At 36.1% G+C, this 15,360-nt stretch overlaps 1 protein-coding gene across 1 annotated transcript; it reads right to left on the reverse strand.

The window, feature by feature from the left end:
* Positions 1-13,513: 13,513 nt before the first annotated feature.
* On the reverse strand, positions 13,514-13,837 carry LOC101130456 (protein phosphatase inhibitor 2 family member B-like). Its single transcript, XM_019020762.4, has one exon. The coding sequence runs from the start codon at positions 13,835-13,837 to the stop codon at positions 13,514-13,516; it is 324 nt and encodes a 107-aa protein (XP_018876307.4).
* Positions 13,838-15,360: the final 1,523 nt, after the last annotated feature.

Raw genomic sequence — 15,360 nt, forward strand, 5'->3', positions numbered from 1 at the left:
ATTAATGATAGAGGTATCCTAAATTTTTAACTACAATAGTAGTGTGTCTATTTTTCCTATAGTGCTATCATTTTTGGTCTCACTTATGTAACACTCTTATTGGGTACATATACAGTAAGAATTGTAGTGTCTTTAGAGAATTGACTACTTTGTCAGTATATAATTCTCTTTTTTATCTCTGATAATTTTTCTTGCTTTGATGGCTGGTTTGTCTGAAATTAATATAAATATCCTAGCTTTGTTTTGATTAGCATTCACATAGTACATCTTCTTTATCTTTTTTCACTTTATCTGTATCTTTATATTTAAAGTGGATTTTTTTTGTAGAAACACATAGTTTTTTTAATCTACTCTAACAGACTGTATTTTAATTGGTATATTTAGATTATTCACATTTAAAGTGATCATAGATATAGTTGGATTAATATCTACCATATTATAACTGTTTTTTCTTTGGTGCACTTATATTTTATTTCTTTCCTTTTGGTCTTCCACTGTTTTTCTGCCTTCTCTGGCTTTAAATGAGCATTTATATGGCTCTATTTTATCTTTTCTCTTAGCATATCAAATATACTTCTTTAAAGAAATTAGTGTTTGTTTTAGTGTTGGCATATACAACTAATATATACAATATACAACTAATTTACATCCACTTTCAAGTAACACTATGCCACTTCATGGTCACTGTAAGTACCTTATAACAGAGTATTCTTAATTTCTCCTTCCTATTTCTTATGACATTTCTATCACTCATTTAAATTATCTATAGGCTATTACCACCAGTCTTAGATCAGCTAAGGCTAAGAAAAATAGGTTTTATTTTACCTTTTTATTTCTCAGTGATCTTTTATGTAGATCTGAGTTTCTAACCTGTATCATTTTCTTTCTCTCTGAACATTTTAACATTTTTTGCATAATAGGTCTACTGGCAACAAATTCTTTCAATTTTTGTTTCCCTAAGAAAGTCTTTATTTCCCTTTCACATTGACAAAAATTTTGGGAACTACTGAAAAGTTTGCTGGATATAGAATTCTAGATTAGTGGGTTTTTATCTTCCAATGCTTTAAATATTTTACTCCACTCTCTTATCACTTGTATTGTTTCTGAAAATAAGACTGATGTAATTCTTAATTCTGGTCCTTTATAGGTGAAGTGTTTTGATTTCCCCTTTCTGCTTTCTGGCTTCTTTCTAGCTTTTTATTTGTCTTCAATTTTCTGCATCTTCAATATGAGATGTCCTGATGTAAATGTTTGTGTGTGTTTATTTTGCTTGGGGTTCTCTGAACTTCCTGTGTATCTGTAGTACAATGTCTGTTTTTAATTTTGGAAAATGCTCAGACATTGTTACTTCAAATACTTCTGTTTTTTTCTGTCTTTATTATCCTTCTGATACTATTATTATTCATATATTATTCCTTTTGTAATTGTCCCAACCTTCTTAATTTTTTTCTGTTTATTTCATTTTTTCTCTTTATTTTTCTATTTGAGAAATTTATATTGACATATCTTTAAGATCACTGGCACTTTCTTTGGCAGTATCTACTCACTGATGAGCCTGATAAAAAGAATTTTTAGTTTCTATTATAGTGTTTCAATTTCCTTTTGATTCTTTCTTAGAGTTCTCATCTTTCTGCTTATATTACCTATCCATTCTTGCATGTTCTCCACTTTTTCCATTATATCCCTTAGCATATCAATCATTGGAACTTTAATTTCCCAGTCTGATAACTCCAAAATCTCTGCTCTATCGGAGTCTGGCTGTGATGCTTTCTCTGTCTCTTCAGACTGTGTTTTATCCCTGTGAGCATGATTTATAATTTTTGTTGAATGTCAGACATGTTATATTCAGTAAAGGAACTCAAGTAAATAGATCTTGAGTGTGAGGTTTCATGTTTATCTGACTAGATGTAAGGCTGTGTTTACTGGGTTTCCCCAGAGACTCCTTCTTAAATAGGGTTTTAGAGAGGCTTTCAGTTCTTTTAGCTATAGTCTTGTTATTATAGATGAGCCCTTTATAGGTAGTGTAAAGTGTTTGGTGAAGAGGAGATGTTCTGTAGTCTTCTGACAAGGTCTCAGGTTTTTCACGAGACTGTGCCTCTGAGCTGTTACCTTCATGAATGCTGTTCAGCTCCCTCCCCACTTTACTTCCCTTTTATTAGAGCTTTGTGAATCCCAAATCACTTAGGCTTTGGTAAAATAGTTTTCCTTGAGGGCAAACATCATAAGGAGGTCAAAATTTTGAGCATATTTCAAAATGGTTACTTTTCCTCTCCCCCTGACAGAAGCAAGAGGGGAGATTTTGTTTGTTTGTTTGTTTGTTTGTTTTTCCAATCTTTATTCTGAGAACCTGATGAGTTTCCTGAAACTAAAACTGATAAATATGTAGGGCCTCACCATTGATCTCTAAAGCTCACAATCCAATGGGTGGGACAGAGATGGAAAGAAATAATTGCAATATAGTGAGCTAAACAAACACTTTGTAAAAGGAGGGTATAATTTGAATCTGCCCTAGGAATAGTGAGTCTTACATCTGAGTAAAAACAGGGTGGGTGAGATGGAAATTTGGGAGAGGGATGAAGGGGCATTCCAGGCCATGGTGTGGTATAAGCCCATGCAAAATAGAAAATACTTCATAGTAAAATATTGCTTGCATGTTAAACATGTTTTTCCAACTGTGACATCATTAGAAGGCTGATATTTAAAACAAGAAAAAGCGTATTCTTATTCTCTGTCAGACCCTTATTTGCCTCTAGCCCAATGTCACCGTGACAGTTAACTTCCCATGTAGCACTCAAATGACAAGTCAAGTGCTATGTCCTATATGAGGTGCTTTCCTGATGCTGCACCCCATTTAATTAAAACAACCATTTTTAAGACATTGTAATTGCTGGTTTACACATGGACAAGGGTCCATGTCTTGCTTAATGGACCCTTACCTCCTCTCTGGCAAGGAGCTTGCTTTTTCATCTCAGCATCTCTGATACCTAACCAAGACCTTACCATGATACTTACTCAAAAATGAACACATAGGGTGGTGCTTACTGCCATGTGTGATGCAGGACTTCAGTCTCACAGCATAAGTCCAGTCTATCTTGTTTAGTGGCTGTGTGACTTTAGGCAAGTTAATTAACCTTTCTGACTTTCAGTTTTCTAAATAGAAACAAAAAATAAAATACAGAAATTTAATACACGTGAAGCACTTAGTGCAGTGTTTATTTGCACAATGAACTTTCCGTAAAGGGTAGCTATTTCTAATTATTGTTTGGTGAATAAGCAAAGGGTGATCTCCTGGCAGAATACTTTAGATGGAGACCGTCACAGATTTCCAGGGACATATACAATGTGTTATGCTTTGTAGCACACTGTAAGAATACCTGCTTTGGCTACACGCAGTGGCTCACACCTGTAATCCCAGCACTTTGGGAGGCTGAGGTGGGTGGATCACCTGAGATCAAGAGTTCAAGACCAGCCTGGCCAACATGGTGAAACCCCTTCTCTACTAAAAATACAAAAATTAGCCAGGCATTGTGGCGGGCACCTCTAGTCCCAGCTATTTGGGAGGCTGAGGCAGGAGAATGGCTTGAACCCAGGAGGCAGATGTTGCAGTGAGCCTAGATCATGCCACTGCACTCCAGCCTAGGTGACAGAGCTAGACTCCATCTCAAACAAAACAAAACAAAACAAAACAAAAAACAAGAGCACCTGTTTCACACAGATTCCTGTTTCCCTAAGGTACGTTGATTCAGGTAGGTTAACCTCGCTGGGTCTCAAGTCCCTCATCTTTTAAATGGGGGTCATTTAATTGGTTGTCATGAGGACTAAATGAATAAATATCAATATTAAGTGCTTAGAACAGTTCTTGATATATAGCAGTCACTCTGTAAGTCATAGCTACTATTATTAGTAGTATTATTAGCAGTAATAGTAGCAGTACAAACTATACCCTGCAGTTGTTTTCAGGCTTACTTAAATGGGTAAATGTATGTGAAATATTTGGCCCCATGCAGGCATAGAGAGATCTCATTAGATGTTAACTGTTAGCCTCTCTTTGGTGGTGCACCCATTCTATTTCTTAAAAGCCGCACCTTGGGAGGAGGCTCTCTGCCTCCCATCTTCTCTGCTAGGGGATACATCAGCCCCAAGAACACCCTCTTCCTCACTCTCCCACTCCTCTCTAAGTGATTTCATTCTGTACATGAGACACTATGATTTTTATGTGAGAAGCACAAAGCATCTTTCATAGAATTTTAGCTTCAAAGACAACATCAGAAGGTTGTGTTTGATGTTTCCGAAGGCAGCATTTCACTTCATGACTATTCAACGACAGGTGATTTGACTGATTCTTCTTTGTCAGTGTTCACCCAGATGTTTGGCACAGCTTGACAAGGAGAGTGTCTGAGCGCTGCTCTACTGTCGTTGTCAAGAGTCATTTGGGAATATACTTGAAATCCAACAACAAAGATACACTCCTCCTCAGCTTTTCTGTTCATTATACGGTCATATCAGTATCCTTGAATGACAAACACACTCCAGCATTCATCCTGATGGTAACTTACATCATGTGAGTCATGAGTTCAAGGAAAGTCTAATCTGCTGCATTCTAATCTGAACTCCAAACAGCCCTGGAGATTATTATCCAGTAATGTTATTTCCTTACTTCCCTTCTCTATATTCTAGGTATTATAGGAGGCTATAAAAGAAGATAAAAATGAGATAACTAAAAAAAAATGAAGAAACAAAAATAAAAAATGACTAGAATGAGGTAATAAAGTTGAAACTTTAAATGTGTTCACAAAGTGGTGGTTAAAAAAAATACAAAACACCAACCCAAATAGACAAGTGGGTGTTTTTTTGTTATTGTTGTTGCCTCTTGTGCTCAAAGTTGTCTGTCTCTATTTGGTACAATGAGGCGAAATCACAGTTAAAGAGTAAATGCAAATATCACAATTTCTGACTTCATTTAGCCTCACTGCATTTACCAAAGCTGTGTATAACATCTTGCCTATTCAAAATATAACATATGGACCATGTGGGTGAGAGTGCTAAAAGAGCCTTCATTTGTGCAGTCTTTGACTGGGGAGGCTTCAAAACAACCTGAATGTTAAGTTGCTATTTTAAAAATAGGGATAAAATTTTGACTTTTAAAAACCATTGAAAAGAAAAGAAAAGATACCGTAGGTGAAGAGTTTCCTAATGTCTGCAGGGAAGGTTAATGGAGACCTCTGGGAGAGCAGGAGTATTCTGAGGTGCCCCTGCCACAAGAGGGCTCCCTGGGGGTGGGGGTGGGTACAGAGTCAGTGAGAAGTCTCCGGAGCAGGAGGGTGCAGGCTTGGAAGCCTTTGAATTCTAACAAAGAATGTGTTTGAACTATTGAGGTGTGTATATATGCTTTCCTGTGTGTGTGTGTGTATGTGTGTGTGTGTGTTTGCAAGAAAACCCCTCTTTATTAGCATCATTTTGTTTGCAACAAAACCCCTCTTTATTAGCATCTCAAAAAGAAAAGCTCCAGTAGTACAACTGGGAATCTAGCATTTGCTTCTGCATTGCTTCTATAAAGTTGCATTCTTCAAAAAGGAACTCCTTTTCAGTTTAGGTCAAAATAGATTGGAGAACAAACTAACTTTCAGAGATATTTTAGTGAATTTTGGGCCAGTTATATAACAGTTGTGTTTGTGTGTCTGTGTGTGTGTGTGTTTGCAAGAAAAATCCTCATGCTTCCTTGTAGTAGAATCTGTATCAAGGAAGACCATGGATAGGAAAGGAAAAATTTTAGAAATCTACCAGAAGTGGAGTACATGGCAAGTTGTATGAATGCTACATTTTAAAAGTTCAATCTCTCACTAGTGAGAATTTGCAAAGTAGGACTTTTAAACACCTTTCAAATATGTTTAAATAAAAATAGTCTGATTTATTATAGAAAACTGTATTTTCTATTTTAGAAATAGCTAGAACTATTTTAACATGAAATCTTCTTTATTTAAATATGTGCAACTTGTTGCATTTTGTATAGATAATGAATAGAATTTCAATGTAGTTGTTAAATTAATTCCTGAGAGTTTCATTTCATCATATACGTTTTCCTTCCAATCTTTGGGTGACAAATTTCAAGGTCTAAAAGAAAATTAAATATCACATTTTCAGTAGAAGCTATGTTTATTTGATCAATGTAGGTCATTGTTTTAATATACACACGTTCCATGACACCAGCTCTCCCCTCTCCTGCTGAGGGATCTGCAGTCTGCAAAGCACACGACTCATGCAGTTGGGTAGTCCTGGGCTTGAATCTGTCTTTTTCTTGCACAAATCTCGTGACTTCAAACAATACACTCACTAAGCTATTTTGCTACTTGTTTATGTCTAAAATAAAAATGATAATTCCTACTTTGTAGTGTTCTTTGGGGATTGAATAAATGATGTATATTAAAAGTTTGGTTCATAGTAAGTTGTCCTTCAATAAACAGTGTTATTATGGAGAAAAATGGCAAATTCCATTCCTCCTAGAGCAGGGGTTATTTAGCCAAGGTCCATCTGTATTTCCATGAAGCGCAAGCTGAATTTAACATTTCCCTTCATTTTGAATATAGGCAGCAAATTGCATCACATTTGGGAACAGTTTGGGGGCCCCAAATATGGCTTTGTGAAGTATTGCTTATATTTGGATTTATAGAGTATATACAATTCCTATCTCTCTTTGAACTATGGATATTCCATGTTCGTGGGTAGGCATATTGTAGGCCTCAGGCCAAATCCAGTCCTCTAACTGTTTTTGTAAAGAAAGTAGTATTAACACAGCCATCCCTATTTGTTTACTATTGTCTAGGGCTGCTTTGGCTGACAAGGGTAAAGTTGAGTAGTTGCTACAAAGACCCTATGTCCTGTAAGCCTAAAATTTACCATCTGTTCTTTTCAGGTAAAGTTTTCTAACCCCTAAAATGCAAAATGCACCAGTTGCTACCTAGGTCAGATCACTGCTGCTTCATATACAATTCTTTTTCTGGTAGGAGTCGACAGCAAACAGGACATTCAATATCAAGGGCCTATCATGAACCAGCTACTCTGTTAGGTACAGGAAATGCAAAATGAACAACAGTGACAAAGCAGTTATTGCCCTAAGAGCTTTCTAGTTGATAGTGGACATAATAACAAAACAAAAAACTGCAATATACAACTGTGATGTAGGTAATCATAGTTGTATCATAAGTACATGTGACAGTGGTTCCTTCTGAAGTCAAACTTTATGATTGACTTAATTAAACTGTGTTGTTACTAAGCAAGTAGTTCAGGAAATGTACCTTCTATGTTTTTGTCCTCAGAGAATTAACATTTGCTTGAGGGAGCTGAAATTATTAACTCATGAAACACTAGCAAGACCCATGGGCCATTATTCACTCATTCATGCATCATATGCAACATGGGGTATAGGTCATGTGAGACCATGGTCTATAAGGGCAGTGTAGATGGTAGGCAGAGCACTGAAAAGATCTGGAACAACCTCATGGAAGAGGATTGGGACCAGAGTCAACCCTCATATATCTTGGTTTCTGTATGTCACTATGGAGTTACTACTTTACTGGTCTCAATCAAATTTTTTATTCATGGCCTGATTTTGGAGGAAACAGAAGTAACACTGTATACAGTAATATCAACTTTACAAGTAATTTCTTAAGAATAGGTTTCTTTATGGCTATATGATTTATTTACTTTGTTATAATCATTTTCACAGGGAACATCTCCTGACCTTGACTTTAACTTTAAGAGACACTGAGTAACTTATTACATCCTCATCAAAGAACAAAATTTATTGTTTAAATCTCTGCTCTCCTCATGCAGATCATTTATGATTTTATGGATATTTGTCATCTTACCTTTTTTCTTGTGGAAATAAACGAAGACCTCTAACAGAAAATAAACAGAGGTGATTTAGTCAAAGCTATCTGTTCCAGGGAGTTAGTTACTATTACTTATTTTTTGCAGAAATGCAAAGTCAAGTACAAGTATAAAAGCTTTATAAGGTGATAAAAGAGAAGGCTTAAAGTACTGAAGGTTGTTGGCCTTTTGAAGACTGTTGACCTGGGGAAGCTGGAGACAACCTAATCAGAAATGAGGCATCCCTTGTGATTGATTTGGGAGCATATGTGGCTTTCTTTTTTTGGCCCTTTGTTAGAAGTAAGAGCAAAAAGTAGGGGAGCTGCCAGTCATTGACCAAGTCCTGGCCAACATGAGTTGATTGTGGCAGACTTTGTGATTTGGTTTCCCAGACTATTAGCTAAAGATTGTAGGTCAGAGTCCTAATGTTATACACAGTCTGGCTGTTGTCCCTTTGTTTATTTGAGTCTCTGACTTTCCAGTCTGAGTAGTTTCAAGTGTTTAGCCCATCCCATCTCCATAACCTTTTCAGTTGCTCTTATTTTGATGATCTTCAGTTTTATTTTTTCTTGAACTGCAGGGGGAAGAGCTGGCCATCTATTACAGACACAGATTTTGTCTATGTTTATACGTAGTGCAGATAATCAAAATTTTTGTTTTGTTTGTTTTTTTCTATATGAAGGTGATGTTTAACCTGTCCTACTGAAACACCATGTTTTGATGGATGTGTTGGCTTTTTAATTTAATTTAGTTTAAGTTTAGTTTTCCATTGTAACATATCGAGTCTGTAGTGGCTCCCTCTGTTAGTCAGTGTTCTCTAGAGGGACAGGACTAATAGGATAGAAGTATATATGAAAGGGAGTTTATCAAGGAGTATTGACTCACATGATCACAAGGTGCAGCCCCACAATAGGCCATCTGCAAGCTGAGGAGCAAGGAAGCCAGTCCAATTCCAAACACCTAAAAAGTAGGGAAGCTGACAGTGCAGCCTTTAGTCTGTGGCTGAAGGCCCGACAGCCCTTGGCAAACCACTGGTGTAGGTCCAAGAGTCCAAAAGCTGAAGAACTAGGAGTCTGCTGTTCAAGGGCAGGAAGCATCTAGCATAGGAGAAAGATGGAGGACAGAAGAGTTAGACAGTCTAATCCTTCCACGTTCCTCTGCCCGCTTTTATCTTAGCCATGCTGGCAGCTGATTAGATGGTGCCTACCCAGATTGAGGGTGGGTCTGCCTCTCCTAGTCCATTGACTCAAATGTTAATCTCTTTTGGCAACACCCTCTCAGACACACCCAGGAAAAATACTTTGCATCTTTCAATCGAATCAAGTTGACACTCAATATTAACCGTCTTACTCCTCATTTTCATTTTGGATTGAATAGGTAGCTAAAAACCTGTAGTCTAAGTAGAGGTGATTTTTTTCTTTCTACACTTATAACTGGCAGAATAATCCTGGGCCAGGCCTAGTGCTTCCTCAAGGGAGATGTCCCTGCTCCTGACCCTTTTGTCCCCAGTCCATTGTGTGCCTAGGGAAGACATTATTCCTCAGGTTCTGACTGATTGAGGTGGGCATCTCATCCAAGTATGGGGGGTCTACATGCTTTGTAAGTGGTTTATGCCAAGACTTGCTGGACCAATCTGAATCTCTCTCTTGGAAATTTAAGCTGAAAAATATGAAGAGATAGAAGAAGCTGGAACTTGGCTCTGAAACTAATAGGATGCTTCAAGAAAGACCATGAGGTAGAATATGAGTCTAAGGAAGGTGAACTTAGGAGAAAACAAAAATTATGGCTAATCAGAAGCCATGATGTAGAGTGAATGTTTGGATAGAAATAGAAGAAGTCAGAAGGGAGGAAACAGTATAATTAAACTAAAGAAGCAGAAGGACAGAGGAACTGAGACACATAAGGAGCAGAGGAAAACTCAGATTTTTGATGACTTACAATGTTCTAGGGTCTTACCATCTTATATATGTTATACTATATAAATACATTTATTATCTGACTCCTCTGTAAGAATGCAAGAAAGCTGCAGGCAATACCATGAGCCTGAAGAGAAAAAAAACAGAATTTAGGCCCACCAAGGTAGCCAAGATAGGTTTTCACAGAATCAACATTCAACTTCGGTAATTTTCTTCATCACTTATTTGTTTCCTTTTGCATTGATTTCTACTCTTCTCAGCTTTCTCTTATAGACAGCAAAGATTTGGCTCTGCCTTTTGTATTCAGTCTGAAAACCTCTGCCTTTTAATTGGAGTGTTTATATAAGTTACATAAAAAGTAATGATTGAGAATTATGTTAATTAGTATATATTGAATTAATAAATAAGGTTTATAATTTTATGATTCTATAAAAGTTATTTGCATTGATTTGGAACTTTACTATTAACAGATCTCAGTGGCTGGTACAGGCTAAAAGTTTTTATTCTGTAATTTACAGATCATTTTTAAAAATACAGATACGTTGGAATCCAATAATATGCCTTACTAAGCCCAATATTTAACCTTTTTCATTGACAAAATGTGATTTTAATAACTTTCTTGTCTTTGAGTAATAAGGCAATATATAGACTACCTATGGGATATACATATTAATTAGCCTTTCCCAAAACTTTCCTTTTGATGAATTAGTTTTTTTCTAAGAATAGATTTTTTTAGATTGAATATTGAGAATGAAAGGTGTAATTATAAGAGGACTAGACAGAAAGCACTAATGATAACCCAAAGCATGTGATTCTACATATTAACACAATAATTTCTGAAGCTAAAAAATTAAATTCTATGTTGAGTAAAGTTGAGTATGAAAGTACAAATCAGACCATGAATAATGACAAAATATAACACAACCATGTTTTAGAAGAAACTCAAATTATGTGTGTCTTTGTGTGTTTATCTGCACACAAAGCTGTAAAATCTGCATTATCTCACCTAAAATATTTTTAAAATTTATTTATTTTCATATTATTGTATTTTATTACAATATGTGTAGTGTATACTAACTTAAGGGGATATATGTAAACAAAATTAAAGTCATGGGGAAAATGGCATCTTGCTTCAATCTTCAACTTAAAGTTACTCTTAACAATCCATTTGTACCATTATGTCAAATTTTAGTCATCACTGCAGAATTTTAGACAACTGAAAAGAGACAAGGTAACACCAAAGAATTAAGCACATAAAGCGATATTGATTAAAAAGTTGAAAGTAAAATCTACCTTGACTAGAACTGAACATTCATACCTATCTCTCCAGAGGAAAATCTAACTTGAATCATAACGGTTCATATTTTGACTAGTTCATACCATGTCAATTAGCCACTTATAACTTGAAAATACCTTTCCTCAGCTGCATTTTACTATCTAAAATCCTACTGAGCATGCTGTTTGGCACGTCTTGTTCCTCTGAAATGAAATGAGATGAAAGTCATCTACTTTCTAAAAACCAGAAAATCAGTTTGCTTGTGATTTAAATTTCAAAAAATAGTTTGAGGAAAACACAAAGAGAATCAACTGTTAAAAGTCTTATCTTTTCTTCATTGCACAACAGCTACTTCTACCAAAAACAAGGAGTATGTGGATGCTTTCTAAGAACTCAAAAATGGGAAAACCAATATCAGAAGTCTGGGTGCATGAATACATGTGCCCACATATGTATAGACTTAATCTCCATATCCGCCAAAACAGATTTTAGCAGGTAATCCCAACATTCTAAATTCAGAAAGCAGAGATAAACAGTTTTGTTTCTAAATCAGTGGTATTACTAGATGAAATGTTTAATAGAATACTGCACCTATAGTTCAGCAGTACTTTGATTATATCCCATTTAAAAAATCAAAATAGTAAGCATATTCTTCTAACAGCAATGAATTCTCCCACTTTTTATTTATTTTGACATACTGATATTTCTGTAAACTTGCAAGTGGAAGATAAGCTGTTCAATAAAAGCCTTCTTATATATATAGTATACAGAAATTATTTTAAAAGTCTGTTTATATAACAGATTATTTTGGTACTAACAAAAAATTAAGATACAAAGAATTGGCTAGAGAGGAAACCATCACTAAATCAAGACACACAGGGCTTTCCTGCACTTCATTTCAGGAAAAAAATTTCCAAGTAATTCTTACTGTGTCAGAAGAATAAAGTACGTTTGTCAAAGTATACATTATTGTATTCCCTTAAAGCAGGGACTATTTAAAATTTTTAAATTAAACAATGTCCAGGCTTACTTCTGTCTGTACATTCATGAATAATTGTATCACTGGTTACACACAATTCTCTCCTCATGCAAAAAAACCCCTTCCAAAAAAACAACAAGCAAAAAAACCTCAGTTAGTCGTTTTCTTAAGTCTAAGTAAGCCAAACAAACTAATAATAGCAATTTAATTAGCAAGCTGTAAATCAGGGAGGTATAGAAATTCAGCAGTTAAATTATTTCCTGTCTATAGTACTGCTGCTACTCAATTTATTTTCTTCATGTATTAGAAGAATTAATAGGCATTGATGGTCAAAATAAGAATTTCAATATCGCAGCAAATGACAGAAGAGTGAGAGAAAGAGTTCCTAATGTTGTGACAATCTTAATGATCCTTTAAAAGGTAAAGGACTGTGTGCGTATGTGTGGAAAGGAGTAGAAAATAAAAGAAGAAGGTTAAGACAGATATTTAAAGGGAATGCTGAGATAGCTCCATTAGAATATTTATTTCAAAAAAACTGCTCTGAAGTCTGCCCAGTGTACCAAAAACATAAAAAACAAAAAGCAAAACAAAGCAAAATAAAAAACAGAGCCGACATTAGTGCAAGTTTAATCTGATAATTTATTTGTGGGGAAAAAGCTAGTTTTGATGAGATAAAGTTCAGTCCTTTCCTTGTAAATACAGAGAAACTCAACAGGAATTTTAAAGGTAGTAGGCCAGAAAATGCAACAGTAACTCTTATAATCCTTTTCAATTAAACAGACAAATCAAGTTGTAGACAACCGTTAAAATATTATTCAGCCTTAATATTTATCAGTCTATATATCCTGTTGTTCAATTGACTTTTGATTAAAAAAAACCCAACACACTTTATAAGAGATACCACCACATTTAGAGTGATGAAAATAAATTACTTCCTCTCCCCCTTAAAGATACTGTTTAACTTCGAAAGCATAAAAAACTATATACTATCTTATACATATTAACAAGTGTTTTACATAGGTAATGCAGTTTTGGAATGATGATATTACACTATATTTGTGGTAAAGTACTAGACACAAGAATATATATATATCAATTAGGCATTTTCAGTCTAATCAGTCTCTAAGGTTATCATTTAATTCTTGGCAATTTATAATAACTGGTATGCATTTTGGTACTTAAGTCATGAATTGTGGAAAACCAGAAGCAATATATTATAGTAACAGGGTTTATATCCAACAGTTGCAGTGTTGAACAAATCTATGAACTTCGTGATTTGTTTAGCCGTTGGTCACTTGCAGTAGATCCTTAATTTGATTCTTTTGTATTCGTGCTTTCTCCATCTGTAGTCTATAACATTTCTTCACCTTCGTCATCATCATGTAGGTCTTTTGAAACTAATTGTCTAGCTAGTTTGATATTGAGTCCTTCACTGTAGTGAAGCTTCCTTTTCATTTCAAATTGTCTGTTTTTTTCTCATTCTTCAGCTAAGAGGTCCTCCTCTCCACTGCTTTCTTGTTCCTGAACCCAATATTTTGGCTTTAAGCCTTCAGCAGCAGCTAATTTCTTAGCTAAGATATCTGATACCGTGGTTTCAGTGGTTTCTGTATCACTACATGCATTTTCATCATCACCCATTATACCATGGTAAGGAGGGCTTGGTTCATCTATTTTCATTAAACCATAGTCTTTGTCTGCTGGACGATATGTCGACAGGATGTTCATTTCATCACACTTCTGGCATTTTTTACTCAGCTCCTCGTGGACACTTCTGTGGGGCTGTTCCGACAACGCCACCATAGAGGAAGTCCTGGAGGTCTTGTTCTTCAGGATCCCCTTGATGGGCTGGTGCTAGGCTGCCATTGCCTGGCACTTGGGCTGTGGGCTCAAGGTCCGTGAAGAGAAGGGTCGGGCGCTAGCAGAGACCTGCAAGCAGCGGCAGAGCCTGCTCAGGGCTAAAGCGGCTGCCCCTGCACCTGCTGTCTCAGAAACGGCTACCAGAGAGGTTGTCAGGACACAACGACCCTGACGCCAGAGCCAACACTGAACTGGTAGCAGCTCCTTACGTGTCCTTAGCCGCTGGGACTTGACCCTTAGCAGCCTGCAGTTGACCCACTGCTCACGGTGAGACACTGGCCAAAAGATTCTGAAGGGTATATCAGAAAGGATGCGTTAAGTTGTGCTGCAGTAATAAGCAGCCCCAAATCAGCAACTTGCCACACAGTTTCTTTTGTTTGTTTTTTTTAGTTACACTCTATTTCTCTCACAGCCAGCAGGAGGTTTGTTGCAGCTACTTAGGTATTCAGGCTGCAGAGACTCTGACTTTACATGGCTTTTATGATCTAGGTGCTGGAGAAGATGTTGCAGTTTGTTTGTTTGCTCTTAGGGTTTCTGCCCAAAAGTGATACTATTTCAACTCATGTTTCACCATGAAAGCAAGTTACATGTCCATGCCTAATTTCAAAGGGCAGGGAAGGTAGATCCTACCATGTGTTTAGAAAGAGAAGAAGCAGCAGCTGAAATTTTCTTTAATTTAATTTAATTTTTTATTTTTAAATTTTTTATTTTGTAGAGATGGGGTTTTGCCATGTTGCCCAGGATGGTCTCAACCTCCAGAGCGCAACTGATTTGCCTGCTTTGGTCTCTGAAAGTGCTGGGATTACAGGTGTGAGCTACCATACCTGACCTCTGAATTTTTCTAAACATCACTAATGACTACCATAAAGGGTAGTTTTTACTTTGGCTATGAATGAAGATCCACAAACAGGGCAGAATGCCTAAGCATAGAAATCCGTGGCAACTTGGTGTTCCCTTTCTGTTGATATACCTCCTTTCCTCAGGAAAAAAAATGACCCTGGGAAAGTGCATGATGACATCTAAGGTTGTTCTACTTATGCCTTTTGAGTATTAATTTTTTTAAATGGCTCCCTGATTACATATTGAGTTAAAATTCTTTTTCTTTGAATGAGAAAGAAAAAGTGTTGGAAGAAAGTAGGAAAAGAGGCCAAGAGTAACAAAAAACAGATGGGAATAATAGAAAAGCCATAACAAAATGGCTTATTTATATTCAACCTTCTCAATCATTACTTTTTATGTAAATTATATAAACACTCCAATTAAAAGGCAGAGGTTTTCAGACTGAATACAAAAGGCAGAGCCAAATCTTTGCTGTCTATAAGAGAAAGCTGAGAAGAGCAGAAATCAGTGCAAAAGTAAGCAAACAAGTGATGAAGAAAATTACCGAAGTTGAATGTTGATTCTGTGAAAACCTATCTTGGCTACCTTGGTGGGCCCAAATTCTGTTTTTTGTCTTTTCAGGCTTA

The sequence above is a fragment of the Gorilla gorilla genome, chromosome 12 (assembly GCF_029281585.2).
Source record: "Gorilla gorilla gorilla isolate KB3781 chromosome 12, NHGRI_mGorGor1-v2.1_pri, whole genome shotgun sequence".
Taxonomy (NCBI): domain Eukaryota; kingdom Metazoa; phylum Chordata; class Mammalia; order Primates; family Hominidae; genus Gorilla; species Gorilla gorilla.

Coding starts and splice junctions, on each gene's coding strand:
- LOC101130456 (XM_019020762.4), bottom strand. CDS start 13,837: ATGGTGGCGTTGTCGGAACAGCCCCACAGAAGTGTCCACGAGGAGCTG.